Raw genomic sequence first — 17,891 nt, 5'->3', positions numbered from 1 at the left:
TATATACTACATTAATAAAACAATTTAGCCAAAAACAAAAAAGAAAGCCCATTTTAAAATGAGGGTTTCACACAGGGACCCTCTCAAACACAGTGCCTCAAAAGTATTGTATAAAAGGCCCTTGTTATGTCACATAAATATAATACATAATTATTCATATTGTGCTTGATGTAAGGCCAAAGCTGGATTACAAACTGGGATAATCAGGCAACTGCTCAGACTCTCTGGGGTCCACAAAGCACCAGGTTCGATGTGTGCATGGCTCAGAGAAATATTATGAAACACACCTACATGAAGCAACATGCACCACTGATTTACAGCATCAGCTGAATGTCTTCTTGTTCCTTCAGTTGAATATTTGCGTTTTATACTGCTTAGATTAACGTGCTTAGAGTCTGACCTCTTTCTCAAAAACCATGTCAGACACACAGAGTATTTTTTTTTATGTACGCCTTAATGTGTGGAAGGGATCTTGAAGTAGGTTATATTGTGCTCACAGTGCAAATTCCCATAAATATGTGTTTACATTATTTATTTAAAGCAGTCTGCTTAAAATAAGTTTGGGATATTGGGATATGGGTCAAATGAAAAGTGCATCATTGCATCATTTTTCAGGGACCAAATATATTCACAAGACACACAAAAGAAGACTACGATATGTCGCAGAACAAACAATCAAATGCAACACTAAAATATCCCTCACAAGTTTTGGGTGGTGTAATTTCACGGTGCAGAGATGGATGGTGGTGGTGGAAGGTGGAAGGTGTCTTTCACATGGATGTATAAATGGTCCGTGTCTCATTTTCGCCCCCATGTGTTTAAATCCATTTTACACAGACAGCCACCCTGCTGTCAGAACCAGGGCACTAGAGGGCGCTCTCCCTCTGACAAACTTCCCCCACCCTCATCTCCTCCACCTCCTCCTCCGTCTCCTTGTCACATTGTCCAACATGGCTGCCTCCATGGCGAGGACCTACTGCTACGCATCGCGGCATGGATCCTCTATTCTTCCAAGGAGAACGAGTCTTCCCCTCACACTCAGATCTAAATTGCATCTTTCCTCCCCTGTGCGTGACGGACTGCTGTTTTCTCTAAACAAACGCGGCATCCTGAAGGAGTCTTTCCCAGAGGACGCGGCTCAGGACCGGCTCCCTCGGCTGCTCCAGTCCGGTGCTCAGACCGTGTACTGCGGCTTCGACCCCACGGCCGACAGCCTCCATGTGGGGAACCTGCTCGCCCTCATCGGCCTGCTGCACTTCCGAAACGCCGGGCACCACGTCCTCGCCGTGCTCGGGGGGGCCACGGCCCAGATCGGCGACCCGAGCGGGAAAACGAGGGAGAGGGAGCGGCTGGCCGCGGACGCCGTGGAGGCGAACACCCGCAGCATCCGCGAGAGCATCCAGAGGATCTTCACCAACCACGAGCTGCACTTTCACGACGGCTCCAAGAAGCTGGGCACCATGAAGGTCCTTAACAACCTGAGCTGGTACAAGGACCGGAGCGTGGTGGGCTTCCTGTCCGAGGCCGGAAGGCACTTCAGGATGGGCACCATGCTCAGCCGCCACGGCGTGCAGTCTAGGCTGAGGAGCGCAGACGGTATGAGCCTGACCGAGTTCACCTACCAGGTGTTCCAAGCTTATGACTTCCACCACCTGAACCAAATATACGGCTGCAAGATTCAGCTCGGGGGCACCGACCAGCTGGGCAATTTGATGTCTGGCCATGAGTTCATTCACAAGTAAATGTCCATCTTACTTAAACGGAGGTTATAATGGCGCGAGTACCTGTGTTTTGTTGACATTGTTCCAAACCTCGTAGACAGTTCTGCTAATTTAATAAACATTGAGCCCTGGTTAGTGTGTGCACACCAGAAAAAGTGTGACTAAAGAACTTGTGTGAATTGTTAGGGGGCACTCTTTAATTCGGCATGCTTCTCACCCACCAATAAGCTATTAATTTTAGCAAAACACGTGACAGTTTTCGACAAAACAGGAGCCAACCATCTGGCTAAGTGTAGCCACCAAGGTGACACTGTGAGGCCTGAAAAGCTCTTGGTGTTACAGCTTAGTCTTGTAATCGAACTGGAGGCGATCGCCTGTTCATCAATAAAAGCTTATGATTTCTACTGCAACCAAATGGGGTGATCCAAGATTTAATTGATATTTTGAAATTGTATTATAATCGCTTCATAAACGCTAGCACCTTGTCACAGAATGTCACAGTATTTTTTAATACAAAAACCTTGATGTCAACACGGCAACAATATTGTGTGTATGAATATTGGTACTTTTCAAAATTGTACCACAATAGGATTTTTAATAAATAATCATCAGAAATAAGGGTAATAGTGTAGTGTATAAAGTAGAACAGTCAGAAAATGACATCACTTTGCTGTAATACAGTCTTTACAACCAGAAAAAGACAACTCTTATGCTATATTATGATTAAACATTATCCACAATCTAAGAGGAAATATGGTTTCATGTCAAGATATCGATATATTTCCCAGCCTTACTGTGCAGCGACCAGCCGGACAACTTGTTGTTTGGCTATGAGTTAATTTACCACACAATCTATGACTATACGTTACGTTTATCTGTTACCTTTTATATATGAATGTGTTTTTGGTATTGCTGTGAATGACAAGTGTATACACGTTTCATTATTATAATAATCATTTTGATGTTTTATGTAAAAATGCCTCAATTCAGATCGGACAGAACTTTTGATTTTTTTAGCTTGTGTCATAGTTTGCTAGAAATTAGTCAATACGAACAACAAAAATCAGTTAATCAATAACACAATAGTAAAAAACAGACTGTAACAGTAACAGGTTTTGAAATACCCACACCAGACATGAATCCTGATTCCTCTGCAGAGTGAGCAGGGAGGAGGTGTACGGCCTCACCATCCCCCTGGTGACCAGCTCGGTCGGGGACAAGCTGGGGAAGACGGCGGGAAACGCGGTGTGGCTCAACAGAGACAAGACGACTGCCTTCGAACTCTACCAGTTCTTTCTCAGACAGCCCGACGCCAGTGTGGAGGGGTAGGTGAAGACGAAGCCCGACTGATAAGTTTTGGTTATAAAAGTACGAGTGCAAGTTCTGAAAGCAACTCGTAAATCACCTCACCTGGCTTGCTGATATAGAGAATCTACCAGTATAGATAGATATGTTCTTTCCCCTACTGAGTTACATAATGTTGGTGTTTTCACAGGTACCTGAAGCTGTTCACCTTCCTTCCTCTGGCGGAGGTGGAGAGGTTGATGGAGCAGCAGAGAGAGGATCCAGGTAAACGCCTCGCACACAAACGGCTGGCTGCAGAGGTGACGAAGCTGGTGCACGGAAAGGAGGGACTGGAGAGTGCAAAGAGGTCAGTGTGTGTGTGTGTGTGTGTACTGTAGTTTATTTTTCCTGATAATTTCTTACAGTTTTTAACATTACAGGCAGCCGGAATCCATTCAGTTGGAGAACAGATGAGTGTAACTGAGGACGAGACAACAAAAAGTCATATTTGATACTTTAATTGCAGATGTACGAACGCCTTGTACCACAGCAGCGTGGAGGCCCTGGAGGAGATGAGTGACGAGGAGCTCCAGGAGCTCTTCAGGGAGGCGCCCTTCCATGAGATGCTGTTGGAGCCGGGAACCACCGTGATGGATGCCTGCCGCCTGATCAAAGCAATCCCAGAGGGAGCCAAAGGGTAGGTGAACTGTGACTCCCATGATGCATTTCTTTCAAGAACCGTACATTGAATTCCATTATGTGTGCGCCCCTCTCTGTGGGTGAATTCAAGAGATTATGTTTTGAGAAAATTTTCGTTTACAATTGTGGGTATTAAAGTATTATACACTGAATTATTAGTGCCCCTGAGGTAAATCTGTACAATTATAGCATCTGGAATAATCCAGATTTTCCCTATTAGGATATTTTTTTTTACTATTATTTCAGAATGGAGAAATACACTTTCAGAGCCACATTGCACACTCCAGGGTAGACATTACCGAGAGTGAGCATTAAAGGGTCATTCCACCCAAATTACAATAACATATATTCTCTTTTACTAGAGCCAGGCGGATACTGGATGTTTGGGGCTGATGTCGGTGCCAGCATTTGGGACTAAAAAAATGACAATGTCTATACATCAGCTTATATTCTAATTAAAATTCAGAAAACTTTATTCATCTTAGGGGGGCAATTACAGGCATGTGGAGTAGTTGTACACACACACAAACAAGTCAGCACGTTAAGTGCACAAGTTAGCATGTTAGTTACAGAGACACAAAACAATAAGTATAATAGAATAAATTAGACTAAATTAACTAAAATAAGAAATTTACAGTATTTTCATTAGTTGCAAATGAGTATTGATGTAGGTCGGGTTGTACATTTAGAGGCAGCAGCAAGCTCGAGGAAATGTGCAATTCTTATATATAGACAGTATATTATACTTGACATACTTATACTTGTAACAATGAACTTTATTGTCTAAAATCAGAGCATTCAAACAGTAAACTTCACTGGGAATATGTTACATTTTAAGTCAGCTCAAGCATCTTTATCTGCATTTTGTTCTGTAAAAAAAAAACAGTTTTGGTATTGGCACATACATTTGGATACCATTGCATCTTTGATGGGTCGATATTGTCAGGCTCCATCTTTTACCTTTGATGCCATGAAGCCACACACAGTTTTAGTGACAGATGATTAAATGTTCTTCAGTGTTCTCTCCATTGTTGAGCACAAATGAGTCACCGTGTCCAGAACAAGATGTTGTTTCTTTGTACTGGAGCGGCAGCGCAAATCTCAACACCTGGGGGAAAAGAACAAAAACAATTTGGCTTTTTCGTAATTTGAGTCACTTACTTGTAGCCATTTCTACATGTCTTCACTTAAGTGTCCATTTCTTCTAAAAAGTGTCAAAGTATTTAATTTTTTTAAATGTCTATAATGATGTTTTCAATGTATTTTTTGATTGGCCAAAAAGGCCAAAAGCTATATTAATTTATATTGATACAAACAGAAGAACAGAAAATCTGTCAGATGTATAATACGCTGCAGTTTTATTATAATTTAAATTTTCGATTATACACATCCATACCTTAGTTTGATTGTAGGCTTTAAAAAGTTTGGTAAGATGGATGAGATTTTTATAATGTTCATAATATGTTTTGCAGCAAAGGGTTAGGGTTAGTTTTTGCTCAATGTCATGTAGGTGGAACTATGCACTGACTCGCTGTTTTACTGTTTGTGTGCAGGTATCGAATGGTCTCAGAGGGAGCCGTGTGGATCAACCACAAGCGGGTGGACAAGCCGGAGCAGGTGCTGATCCCCAAACTCCACATCCTATCAAATGGACTTACCTTGCTCAGAGTGGGCAAGAGGAACTTCTACATCATCAAGTGGCTCAGTCTCTGAGGCTCTCGAACGGGACCAGTTTGACCGTATGACAGACTGACTGGGAAGGTAGGCGGTTACACCTCCGCAGGGTCAGTGAGCAGAGGTGGATGGACTGATACTTTGGAACAGCATGGGGTTTCTGCCGCAGCCTAAACCCCTCAGCCATTGCCTGTGGTTGTCATATAAATATGTATATGTACAGATGTTGTGATATCTATCTAAAGCTATGGTATTAAAGATCATTTTGATATTAAGCTTGCTGCCTGCTGACTTTGTACTGCTGAAGAGATCTTGTAGAGGCGACCACTAGGGGGCAGCATTGTTCCAGCCATAATGGTGGCGCTCGACACAGCTGCACCACATACCCTGCTGTGACCCCATAGGTAAATAATTGGACATATTAAAATTAAATTGCATCATTTCTGGCAAACAGCTTACGGTTCTATTTTAAGAAAGTCACGTTTGTCTCAGTTTGATGTGAACATGAGGCGAACAGCTGTCTTTATGTGGCTGTTTTTTTTACCCTTCCTAGTGGTGGAGGGTGTAAACTGTACCAGTAAGAAAAGAACTAGGTTTTAGATAAACTCCAAGACCAAATAATCTTGCTTGTAGATCATTAGTAGTTTCCATAAATTCTATATTTAATTGGTGGAATATTTTGTACGAGATTGGCATAGGTTTTTCCCTGAGAGCAGCGAGTTTTCAGTGTGGTGTAAATAACAATTTCTTCCTCTCGGCACACTGGGTCTTTGCTTGTCATTCTTCAGTTTATCTTTTTGGATTTCTGTTTTACTTATTGTTTTTTTTTTAGACTTCTGAATGTGGAGACGTGCGTGGCTTTCTAGTGGTGGTACATCTGTTCTTCTCTTTTTCTCCTGGGGCCCCGGTGGAGATGAGGACAGGGTCTGGTGTGTGCTGACCTTGACTTACCCCCCTCTCGGCTCCAGAGAATCGGGGGAAGTGCACTGTCGTAAAGATACACATTTGCACAATATGCAGAAAATGTTTTGCTGTTGTTATGTTATGGACATTGAGGGTGTGGGGGGGGGACACCTTCTCTAGCAGAGGGCCCACACCTTGAAGCTTTCCCTGATGTATTTTCAGAAATGTCATCTCTTTTAAGGTGGAATGTTTAAAAAGTCATTCAATTTTTGAAAAGAATCTGCCTCCGCTACTCATTTTTTACAAAGTGACGATTGTTTCGGCAGCATTTTAATTTGGTATTTACATGCACATATGCATTTTGTTATTTGTTCACATTTTCTATAATATATTTAGTTTGAGTTTTTATTTGCATATCTTTATAAAGTATATAAGTAATTTAACTGTAAAATGAAGGATTGTGATATCTCAAACTCCACCCTTGAGTTGAGTCTTTAGTCAGTTATGCATATTAGAATGCAGTTGTGCAAAATTGCTTTCTACAGGCGTAACATTTAATGTCTGAAATTGTATGCAGCTTTCATCTCTGGCCAAAAAGACATGTTTATTTTTTTGGTTGTTTGTTTCTAATTTGGCAGCTGAGATGATAAAATAAGTTAACATTTATGTATTTTCTATTCGATCATGAAAATAAAACACAACAAATTGTTGTTTGTTTGTTTTGTTTTTTTAAAGACAGGCCTAGTCAAACAACAGTGAAACAAGTATTGCGTTGAAACTGTTTTTAAAGTTGTGTGGGGTTTCTTATCTGCAAATATCAGTGTTACATCTGAGGAGGATAAAGTTGGTGGACCTGGTGCACAGACGCGCCTGGATGTCGCAACTAACTGGTCCACCTTAAGGAAGTGGGCGGGATTAAGCGCGTAGACCAATGAGCGCCCGTCTTCGCGTTTAAATAGCTCCTGGTGTCAATCATTTTTTTCCCTCCCCCCCCTCTCCAGTTCAGCTCCACTCTCAATCCCAAGTACATCTTTCAATCGCCATATTGGGTACTGAGAAGGTTTGTCTGCCGTCTCTCTCGCCGCGGCCGGACCTGACAGCGGCTCCAGCTCCTGTGCACTTTGTTTTGATGATCCGCGGAGACTTCACCGGGCTCCAGCACACCGCGGCCGTCACCGTCTCCAGCTCGACGTGTGCATGGCATAAACCGTTTTTACGCTCGTTGTGGATCTAGCTCAGCGTCAAGGAGATAACCCTCGTTTTCTGAGCGGTGTGTTGTTTTTGTTTTTTTCTGTTTTTTTTCCCTCCTCTTTCCTCGTGAAATACTGGACGCTCCCGGCTGTTTTGGAAAAAATAGAAATAATAATTTTAAAAAAATTGTCGTCTTTCTTCAGGGAAGGGGGGGGGCAAAATGTCAGACGTTCGACTATCAAACGGGAGCCCGACGCTGGAGCGGACGGACCCCCGGGTGTCGGATCACCCGAAACCGTCAGCCTGCAGGAGCCTGTTCGGCTCGGTGAATCACGAAGAGTTAAAGAGGGATTTAAAGGGACATTTGCGGGACATGGAGGAGGCTGCCTCCGCCAAGTGGGGCTTCGACTTCGCCAATCACACGCCGCTGGCCAACGGCAGGCTCGAGTGGGAACTAGTGGACTGCAGAGACGTCCCGGCGTTCTACAACGGGCAGGTCGCGCGGAGGGAGAAGGGCGTCTGCTCCGCTGGGAATAACAATGTGGATCTAAACGGGAATCATAGCTGTGTTGTGGTGGCTCCGAGCGCGGACAGCGACAGGTCCGACGGGCAGATGGAGTGCACGGAGCAGTGCACCGGGCTGAGGAAGAGACCTGCATGTCACGGTACTGGACTGTTTTCACCCCGAGTGCATTTTATGTGTAACAGGTAGCCAAGGCTGGAGGGGGTGGTGGGGCTCACTGCAGCACACCCAGGCTCACGTCGCTCAGTTCATATAGAATATGAATTGGCTCTAAACTGGGATCAGAATGAAAATGTTCCATGCATCGCGACATTCATCTATTTGTTTATTTAGTTATTTTAGTAGGGTTTTTTTGTTAAATATACATATATATATATATATTTTTAATATTGATGGTTACGTTTTGCTTTTGCAGACACCTCGACTCAGAATAAGAGGTCACACACCAGCTCAGATGAGGTTAGTTGTCCGAGCCGGAGCCTCTCTGCAGAACACACACCCAGAAAGACCAGTCCCAAGAGGCAAACGTGAGGACGAGGAGGAGAAAAAAAACGGTAAGGAACAGTTTTGTTTTGTTTTTTTTTGGTTTGGTTTGTTTTGTTTTTTGGGGTTTTGTTTTGTTTTTTTTTTGTTTTTTTTTTGTTTTTGTCTTTTGATGCAACTTTTCTAAAAATGTTAGTTTTTCAAATGGAGTTCTGCGCAAAGAGTAGAAAACGCACAGCACGCCCCCTCCTCCTCCTCCTCCTCTTCCTCTCTTCCAGCTGTTGATCGCTAAGAAGACAGATGGGGGGGGGGGATAGCTTTTTATTGTGACGCTGTGAAGCAAGCTCACGTGAAAGTATGATTATGTTTTTGTCTGCGCCTCGGAGGTGTTGTCGGGCTGCCCCATTCATTGAACACCAGTAGTAACGGTGCGCGTAAAAGCCTTTCCCCCAAAAAAACCTTTTTTGGTTTTTAGTTTTGCACTTCGACGCGCTCTGATGGATGCAAGAGGAGTACATAACAGATGAAACATGGCTGCACTTTCGCTCCTTTTTTTTTTCTACTACAGCCCCGCTGCCTGCACGGCCAGCCTGACTTACCGACTAAACTGTAAACAACAAGTGTGCTGAACAACAGTGTAGTAGTAACACGTCAGCAGCCACTGCCCTCAGCGCAGAGCAGAGACGGGAAGGGGCTGGTCCCTGTGTGTGTGTGTGTGTGTGTGTGTGTGTGTGTGTGTGTGTGTGTGTGTGTGTGTGTGTGTGTGTGTGTGTGTGTGTGTGTCCTCTGCACACACTTTGCACACTAATGTTACAACACACACGTCTGTCTCTGCCGGTGGAGAGAGAAAGAGAGAGAGAGAGAGTGGATGTGTGTGTGTGCAGGTCTGAAAATGAAGTGTGCTTTGCTGGCCAAGGCAGAGGGGGAATATGTGCACTGTCATGGCAGGATGTGAACACCCAAACTTGTCTTCTTAGTGTGTGTGTGTGTGTGTGTGTGTGTGTTTAAATTCATGGAATCTTGTGATGTGTTTTTATAAAGATGGCAAACACACAACAATACAACACACTATATAAACGGTATGTTGGCTTTGATGAAGACATGCTGAAAAATATCCGCTTTTTGTATTTTTTTAAAGGAAAAAAAAACCTATTAATAATTTAGGTATAAGATTGAAGAAGGTGCGAGTGCTGGTGTAAAATCACACTCCTGCTATTATTACACACATACTATCTAGGAAGGAGACGAATGAATGAGCCAACGAACATCTCTTGCATCAGCTCAGCTGACCGTGTTCAGTGTATTCACATGTTTCTCACCATGTTTTTGGATACTGACTCAATCCACCCCCACGCCCCTTTTTTTTTCAAAGTTTCCATTTTTGCTAGCTGAAAACTCCACAAACTTTCTGTCTATGCTCATTTGTTTTGCAAAAGTATTCTGAAAGTGATGCATGATGCTCAGTGTCATAAGTTATTCCCAACTCTGCAGCCTCTTATTTACTTTTTTCTTCATCTGATTTTTTTTTTTCCCCCACAGAGCCGAAGATGTATTTCCCCTTTTTATGTGGGAAACCTCAGTGATGGCCGAATTTCTGTCTTTTTTTTTTCTTTTTTTTTTTTTTTTTTTTTTTTTTTTTTTTTGGAAGAGGAACTACACAGCATCAGAAACATATCAGCTCTCCTGAAGACGGGGGAGGACGCTGTTGAAGCACTGAATAGAAACACTAAAGTTGTGGCACTCAATTTAAAAAGTTACTGCCTCTAAAAGCAGTCAATGTAGCAGTGTGCAATTAGGTTTGATTTCCTTTTTTGCTCCTTATTTTTTACTACCTGTGTGTAAATAAATATACATATTATTATATATTATTTCTCTCCATATGTAGCACATAAGAAAAAGCATTATGATTTGAACACAGATCCTTTATGTAAAAAGGTGTGAATTTTGATTTGACTTGAAGAATTGCAGTGTAGTTTTGATACGTGTTTCCAAAATGCTGTTCTGTTCTATTTTTTTTTTTCTTTTCTAAAAAGGCAGTGTGACTCTGACAAAGTCCCTAATTGCTACATTTAAAACAAAACAAACAAAAAAAATCATGGCTTCTTACAGTTTCTTAACAGTGTATCTTCACTTCGTCATCTTCCTAACTCAGCAGTGAAGAACGGTACAAATGTAGCTCATCTGTTTTTTATTTTTTCCTTCCTGTGGTCACATCAGTGTCACCAAGTGCAGGTTCTCCTAGAAGATCTATTTCCCCAGGAAACCAACACAATAAAAAAAAAAAAAAAACAATCTTTAGTACTTGTGTTAGGACTTCCTTTTACATCACCCGGTATTTATTTTGTGATAAATGTGTTTATAACATCAGTTGAATCCTGGAATATGATCCCTTTTTTTGTCTCAAGTTCTCCTGCACACCTCAGCCACAATTGTGAGGGTGTGTTTAGATTTCCTCTGGAGTTGTGAGGTACTCAGATATTGAAGGACAAAGACCATACAAAAACTGCACAGGTTGTGTCGTAAAGTCATCCTCTCTGTGACTATATTCCTTTTTTTTTTGTTTCATCATCAGCCTTAATGCTCTTCAGAGAGGAGATTTTTTTTTTTCTTTCTGAAAAGGGTTGAATGTCCTACAATACCAAATACATGGTTGCTTCAGTATGGTTGCCAGCGCCACCTGTGCTCCTTTAATTGACTTCACATCGTATTACTTTGTGATAACCTTGACTTAAATTTCCATGTATGTTTTTTTTTTTTTTTCTCCTTTTTTTTTCTCACAAATGTTGTTAGCCTGCTGAGGATGCAAATGTGAGCGTCTAAAAGCTTCCCTTTTATTTGCCTAAAGTGTGGGTTATATTCAAAGAGACCAGTGTACACCTGGATGGGGAGAGCGAGAGAGAGAGAGAACAGTTCGTCTCAGAAATGCAGTCACCATGCCTGTGTATTTGTGTAAATCTTTGCAATGTACCTATGTACATAATTTTGTAAAAACACTGAGAAATTATACTAACTTATTTATGTCAAGCTTTTTTTTTTTTTTAATGTAGAATAAAAAAATGGGTTTTTTGATTACGGTTATCCAAAGTGGCATTTACTTTATTATAATTGTCTTATTTTGTAAAAGCATATTTTTGGTAGTTTTTTTTTTTTTTGTTATCAATAAGGTTGCAAACTGAGCCTGAAAAAATATTTGATGTGCATTTTGTAATGTGTGGTTATAAAATGTGTTGCAATCAATTAAAAAAGAAAATTAAATCTATCTGACTTGTGGATGTTTTTTTTTTTTTTTTTTTGCTTTTTGCTTTTTTACACTTGGTGTACATTTATTTTTACACACACACACACACACACACACACACACACACACACACACACACACACACTACATTTGCCAAGCTTTCTCTCATAAGATAGCCAAAATGTTGTTGTTATTATTAAAAGGAAAAATGTCACAACATTTTCCGGCGCTGTTAAAATCCAAAACACACTTTTGTAAGTGCAGAGCATTTGCAGCAGCTGTGTGAGTGGAGGCATCCTGGTACAATGTAGTGACACTCCCAATATGGATCCACCAGTTTTAAGCGGGCTGATGATTGACACTTTGCTCATCCAATGAAAAGGAGAGCGGAGAAAGCAGACCACTTGTTGCAGCCAGTGACATCCAGTAACTTATCATGGGAATGGCTTTCATGGAAAAAAAAAAAGGAAAAAAAAGTGCTTTGAGTTCCAGAATACGATCCTCAACTGCAAGGTAAAACATTGCAACTTTAATTATTTTTATTTTATAAAGCTATATATTGGCCTCAGTAGTATCAGCATTTCTTTGAGTGTGTGTGTGTGTGTGTGTGTAACCAAATGAGTGTGGGAGAGGAGCGAGACAGACTGTGTTTTCACTTATGAGTCTTGTGTGGTGTGTTTTGTGTCATGCTGTCACCTGAAATTGTTCTTGCCACTAAGAAGGTTATTAACTTTTATTTTTACGTTATTGAAGGTGTTATCTGTTAAATGAACTGAGCCTAGTGGTGAAATTGCATTCAACTTAGGATGTGTATTTTTACACCTCTTGATTACATCTAAAATTCAAGGGTAAAAAATATGTATAAATCTGTTCAACATAGTATATTTTAAATGTGTTGGAATGTTTATTGTTTTTGTTGTATTTTTTTTTTTTTTTTTTAGAAATTTTTTAGAAATGTTATTTCACAAATAACCTAAAAGCGAAAAAAAAATAAATGTTACTGATAAATACACAACCTCTCCTCACTTTTATTTTCCTTTACGTTAAAAAAAAAAGCCTCATTGTCGTGAGTGATGTTTACCAACAGCGGAGACCTAATCCGTGTCTAGACGCCCTTTGACCTGCAGTAACTTTACTACACATGTGTCTCTGTCTCTGTCAAGGCACATCGTCTGCTGTGAAACCCAAATTAATGCTTTCACTGCACGGCATCCCCCTGCTTCCTCCTCCAGCCACAGACACAGGAAGACACCTGCAGCAGCTCTTTAAAGCTGGATGGGTGGGGGCTCTCAGCTTGTGTGTAGGTGTGTGTGTGAGTGTGAGGAGAGGGAGGAGGGGAGGGGATGGTGGCCAGGGGTGGATGGGGGGGGGGGGGGGGGGGGGGTTGGTCCTGAAGTGTGCAGGTGGGTAACCTCAGCTCAGCCATCCACCCCCCACTCTGAGCCTGGCCTATTGTCCCACAGTGTGGGTCTTTGTGTGGAGGGCCATTGTAAGGGGTCGGGGCCGGCCACTGTTGTGTCTGGGGCTTCTCTGCTCAGACAAAGAGCCCGTCTACGGGCCTCCACCCTGCCCATACAGCAGACTGACTGACTGACTGGGTGTCTGACTGACTGCTGACTTACTGACTAAATGGCTGACCGGGTGTCTGTTTGGTTGACTGGCTGATTGGATGGAGGCAGAAGCAGGAGAAAGTGTGTGTTTCAGCCAAGAAGCCACCAATACTATATGCTAACCATTTTTTAAATAAAAACATTTTTGCAAATTTGCTTATAAATGTAGTATTTTTTTGTGCAATTATAACCTTTAAAAAGATTTTATTAAAAAAATTTTTACAGTTAAAAATGCTTTTAGGGCTTTCGAGAAATATAAAAAAAAAAAAAATACATTGAGGCACACTGTGGTTGCGGTTTACGAGAAAATGTAGGCTGCACCGGTTGTGTAACTGACATGAGACAGGAAATAAATCACAATGTAAAGGCTATGCTAAACATGTGACAAGAACCCCATCAGACACTTGTGTTTTGGGATGCAAGTGTAATCAGTCTGGTTGTCGTGCTGGTGAGTGAGTGTGTGTGTGTCCCACCGGAGCACTTTCAACATATCTTTTTCTTTTCTGATCTATACAGGGAGTGCATGTACTGTAAGGTGAGGGGTGTCGACACCCTGTTATTACTCAAGTGCAACATGGGTATTTTCTTATTTCTTCAGGCAATGGGAGGTATAATTTCACCACGCTGATGTAATAATTACACATGGTGACTGCAAAATGTTATGTTGATTGTCAGAATCTGACACGTTTCTTTATGAATTACACATCATTGTTCCAGTAATGGAAACTCTGCCCGAGCATATGTTTTTTTGTTTTGTTTTGTTTGTTTTTTTTCTTTTTTTCTGTCCTGTGTATGAGTTGTCCATGACCCCTGGATGACAGAAGATGGCCTCTCATCATTCGGAGTTATTTCTCTTGAAGTGGCTGGGTATCTGCTGAATAACCCTTTGCACAATTCTTTCACAATGCAGCGTGTGTACGCTCGAGTGTTTGTTTGTCTTCTGCGCAGGAAAAAAAAGACGGCAGACGACGGAGGTCACAGATGACTGTGCGGCCACGGTGATGCAACAGCGCCTCTCCTTGCACAAGCAACACCGTTTATCTGTTACAGGCAGGAATGCCCCCCCCCAAAAAAAAGGAGGGAAAAAAGCATTCCTGTAACACTGCAACACTCCGTCACGGCCACCCAAACAAAACCACGGCGAACTCGAGGAAATTCCAGTGAGCCAGTCAATCAGAGTCGTGGAAGGCATCGTCGCCTCGTTCCTCACTGCGACATCTCGCATGTGCCAAGAATTCACACTTCCTTGCTATATCAACAGAAGCAGGTTATCTTTTCCTGTTAACCGCCCCGGCACTTAATATAAAGTCACAAGTTCCTCCCCATGTTTCCTGCCCAGACCACAACCCACGTCATCGAGCTATTCCCTTGGCACATCGGGCTCTGAATAAGGGGAAAGCGAGTGCCCGCAAACAAACACCTTACATCTCTCTCTCTCTCTCTCTCTCTCTCTCTCTCTCTCTCTCTCTCTCTCCCCAGCGTGCCTAACAGGCAGGGAGAGGGCCAAATTGCGTCTGAATTACTGTATTTTTTTTTTTTTATTTTTTTTTTTTTCCAGTTTCTCTGAGCGTTTGTCTTAGCCTGCCTGGAATGCCCCCGGTGGGTGGGGTTTGGATGTTTTTTGGACAGCTCAATTGGATTGAGTTGGATCCCCTCTGTCAGCGTGGGGGAAAGCTGTATCAATACAGGGAAACTATTTCATTGAACAGCGACTGCTCTGACGTCACTCCGGTTCCTCAAACACAGAGGAGTGTGTGAGATGAGATGCGTGTGTGTGTGTGTGTGTGTGTGTGTGTGAGAGAGAGAGAGAGAGAGTCTGGGGGATGAGTGACAGGCAGAGAGGGAGGGGGAGGAGATGCTACGGAGATGCGGCAGAGCATCGAATGACAGATGTACAGATGTGTGTCTGTGGTTCGTTCGGAAGGGGGGAAAAAGTGGGGGGTGGGGGTGGTAATGCTCATTAAAGCAGCGCACCTGCAGCCTATCAAAGAGCCTTTATCTTTTATCAAGGCAAATCTGCTCAAGCACGCAGCACGCAGACGTGAAAACAAGCAGGCCGTGCTGCACGTTCACTCCGACTCACTCTCTCTTTATCTCCCCTCTCCTGACCAGTGGACGGTACCTGGCCCAGTAATCCCGTCAGGAATGTCCGAGGATGCGTTTGGATGCATTTGGCCGAGAAACAGAGGCAGAGCCTCCAGCTGAAACATCTGTGCAGGGCAGATAGACCTCAAGTTCGTTTCTTTGGCCTTTCACATCACTGTGTAGATTCGTTTTCCCTTTCATCACTCAAGCCTTTAGTGTATAGAATACGACTTTGATAAAAGTTACCTGTGCGAATAGTACTTGAGTAAAATCTTAAAGTATCTGATTTTAAATGTACTTTAAGTATCAAAAGTGCAAGTAAAGGTAAATTATATTTATTTCCATGTACGTAAGTACTGTGTTCTATAATCCTTAATTAGCCTGGGTGGAATTAAGACCTGATTTTCAGCTTTTCGATTTTTCATTTTCTTTTTAAAGTAATATAATACATGAATTTAAATACAAGCTCTATTTAGGCTCAGATGCAGCTTGCAATCTTAAAAGTAACTACTAACTAAAATGCTCAAATTGATGCAGTGGAGTAAAGAGTTCTATATTTGCCTCCAAAATTAAGTGGCGTGGAAGTATGGAATAGTAGAAAAGGGCACCTTGTATGTACAGCACTTGAGTAAATGTACTTAGTTGCATTCCATCACTGACAAAATGTCAGCGAGTAAAACATGCCCACCACAAGCTGACATCTCCCAATAAAATTGATTTTTTTTTTCTGATTGATTGAATGAACAATGATGTAAAGCTAAGAGAAGATTTCTTTTGTGACTGTGTCTAATTTATTTTGTTGACCGACTGAACAACTTATTGACCAAATCATTCGGCATTAACGCAATTTAAAGAATACACATCCTGACTAACTAGACCTGTCCTCAATTAACCATCTCAGTGATAAGGATTGTGTGTGTGTGTGTGTGTGTGTGTGTGTCTGCGCGCCTACTGGAAGAGCTTTTCCACACACAATGATGATGATGATGATGATGATCGTATGGGCGTGTTAGGATGTGATGTGAATTTGACGTGAAGCTAAATAATTTCCGTATGATGCAACCTTTTTGTTGCATTCACAGAAAGCGTATGTGGCAATGATTCCATGCAGCTGAATACATCTTACAACACTGACCGCAGTATACATCATATTACATCCCGTCCACCGAGCCGGCCTGCCATAACGTCCAAACCAATGACAAGGGGACGCTGTGACACAGAGCGGAAAAATGTCTTGAGTGTTGTTTTGGCTCGGGGTCAGAAATGCATCAGCTTTCCACTTTTCGTGTGAAAATAATGTGGACGTGAATATACCCGGACTTCTTTCTAACATTTTTTGAAATTCTATTATTTTTTTACTTTTTTTTTGTCATGCTTCTGCTGCCCTCATCAGGAGGCTCGTGGGGCCTCCACGCTGCAGGCTTCTCAGTTCTGGTGTTGAAAAGGTTCCTGCCATAAGAATGAGTGAACATGTTCTCCAACGCAGGGGCCTGATGAGAAAAGCAGACTCTTCGCCATATGAAACGTACCTCTGCTTCTGGAGAGCCGTGGATGCGGTCCGCTGGCTTCCTAATATTCAATTTTTCACTCTGTTTTCAATTTTCACCCGCGTTGCTGTTTAGGGGCTCTTTCGGGCGACCCTGCTTTCTAAACGTGACCGAGTGGAGGCATCTATACAAATCTTCGCCTAGTTATTCACACACGTACTGTTTTTGGTCAGTCAGTCCAAAAAAACGACCATGCATATTAGGCTAGATAGAGGTTGATCAGGATTCTGACAGGGGTCGATGATCCCCAAGGCCTCAGTCTTCTTACATCACTTCCGAGAATTCGTGTTTAAGAAGTATTCAGTAACAGTGAAACCATATTTGGCACGTTTTTCAAGTAATCCTTCGACTGTATGTGTGTGTTCTGTTTTCACTTCCCTTTTCTGATTAAAAATACCTTCGCAAATCGAAACGTAACACCAGACTGACATTTCAAAGCTCATACAGTGTATCACGTCTGTGTTGTTTTGAAATAACGCCCCCCCCCCTGTGCTCTTACAGTAGCTCCGTGGTGCAGCTGTCCACCATGCCTAACATTCTGCCTCGGCGGGCCAAACCCCAGCACACCACTGAAGTCCTTCCAGTTTCTAGCCAGGAATTCTCTCCCTGTCTAGGGGAAAAGTCCCCAATAATATGACCTACATAGCCAGCTTTCCCTTTGCCCCCTCTGCCGCACCTCATACCACGCCTCAAAGTGTGCTCTGACCTCGGCTCAAAGCTGCAGCAGCCGTAACAACACATTAGCGGCGGTCACACTTAGCAAAGCCAGCCCTGGGAGGGGTTTTCTATGGCTGGCCGGACCGGGGATGTTGAAACTGAGCAGCTCGGATGGATCTTTGGATTTGAACGGTGCCGGTTAGCGCTGTTGTTCTTGGCTGCGGAGCTTTCCTCTGGAACTGGGGAGGGGTGGGGCATGGTGCACCACAGACATAT

General features: G+C 42.6%; 2 protein-coding genes across 3 annotated transcripts; both read left to right on the top strand.

Annotated features, from left to right (window-relative positions):
* The first annotated feature begins 25 nt into the window (after window positions 1-25).
* On the top strand, window positions 26-5,653 carry yars2 (tyrosyl-tRNA synthetase 2, mitochondrial). Its single transcript, XM_037105927.1, has 5 exons — window positions 26-1,738; window positions 2,879-3,046; window positions 3,217-3,372; window positions 3,532-3,702; window positions 5,258-5,653. The coding sequence occupies exons 1-5, from the start codon at window positions 576-578 to the stop codon at window positions 5,415-5,417; spliced, it is 1,818 nt and encodes a 605-aa protein (XP_036961822.1). The 5' UTR covers window positions 26-575; the 3' UTR covers window positions 5,418-5,653.
* A 1,528-nt stretch (window positions 5,654-7,181) lies between these two features.
* Window positions 7,182-11,733, top strand: cdkn1bb (cyclin-dependent kinase inhibitor 1Bb). 2 transcript variants are annotated; one of them, XM_037105930.1, is made up of 4 exons: window positions 7,182-7,551; window positions 7,676-8,137; window positions 8,411-8,549; window positions 10,018-11,733. In XM_037105930.1, exons 2-3 carry the CDS (start codon window positions 7,693-7,695, stop codon window positions 8,524-8,526), a joined length of 561 nt encoding a protein of 186 aa, XP_036961825.1. In that variant the 5' UTR covers window positions 7,182-7,551; window positions 7,676-7,692; the 3' UTR covers window positions 8,527-8,549; window positions 10,018-11,733. The 2 variants fall into 2 exon arrangements, with proteins under 2 accessions (XP_036961825.1, XP_036961824.1); XM_037105929.1 differs by having other exon boundaries at window positions 7,185-8,137.
* The last annotated feature ends 6,158 nt before the right edge of the window (window positions 11,734-17,891 follow it).

This window comes from Acanthopagrus latus, chromosome 8 (assembly GCF_904848185.1).
Source record: "Acanthopagrus latus isolate v.2019 chromosome 8, fAcaLat1.1, whole genome shotgun sequence".
Classification (NCBI taxonomy): domain Eukaryota; kingdom Metazoa; phylum Chordata; class Actinopteri; order Spariformes; family Sparidae; genus Acanthopagrus; species Acanthopagrus latus.
The sequence above is the reverse complement of the archived record's forward strand: the minus strand, read 5'-3'. Positions and strand labels throughout refer to the sequence as shown.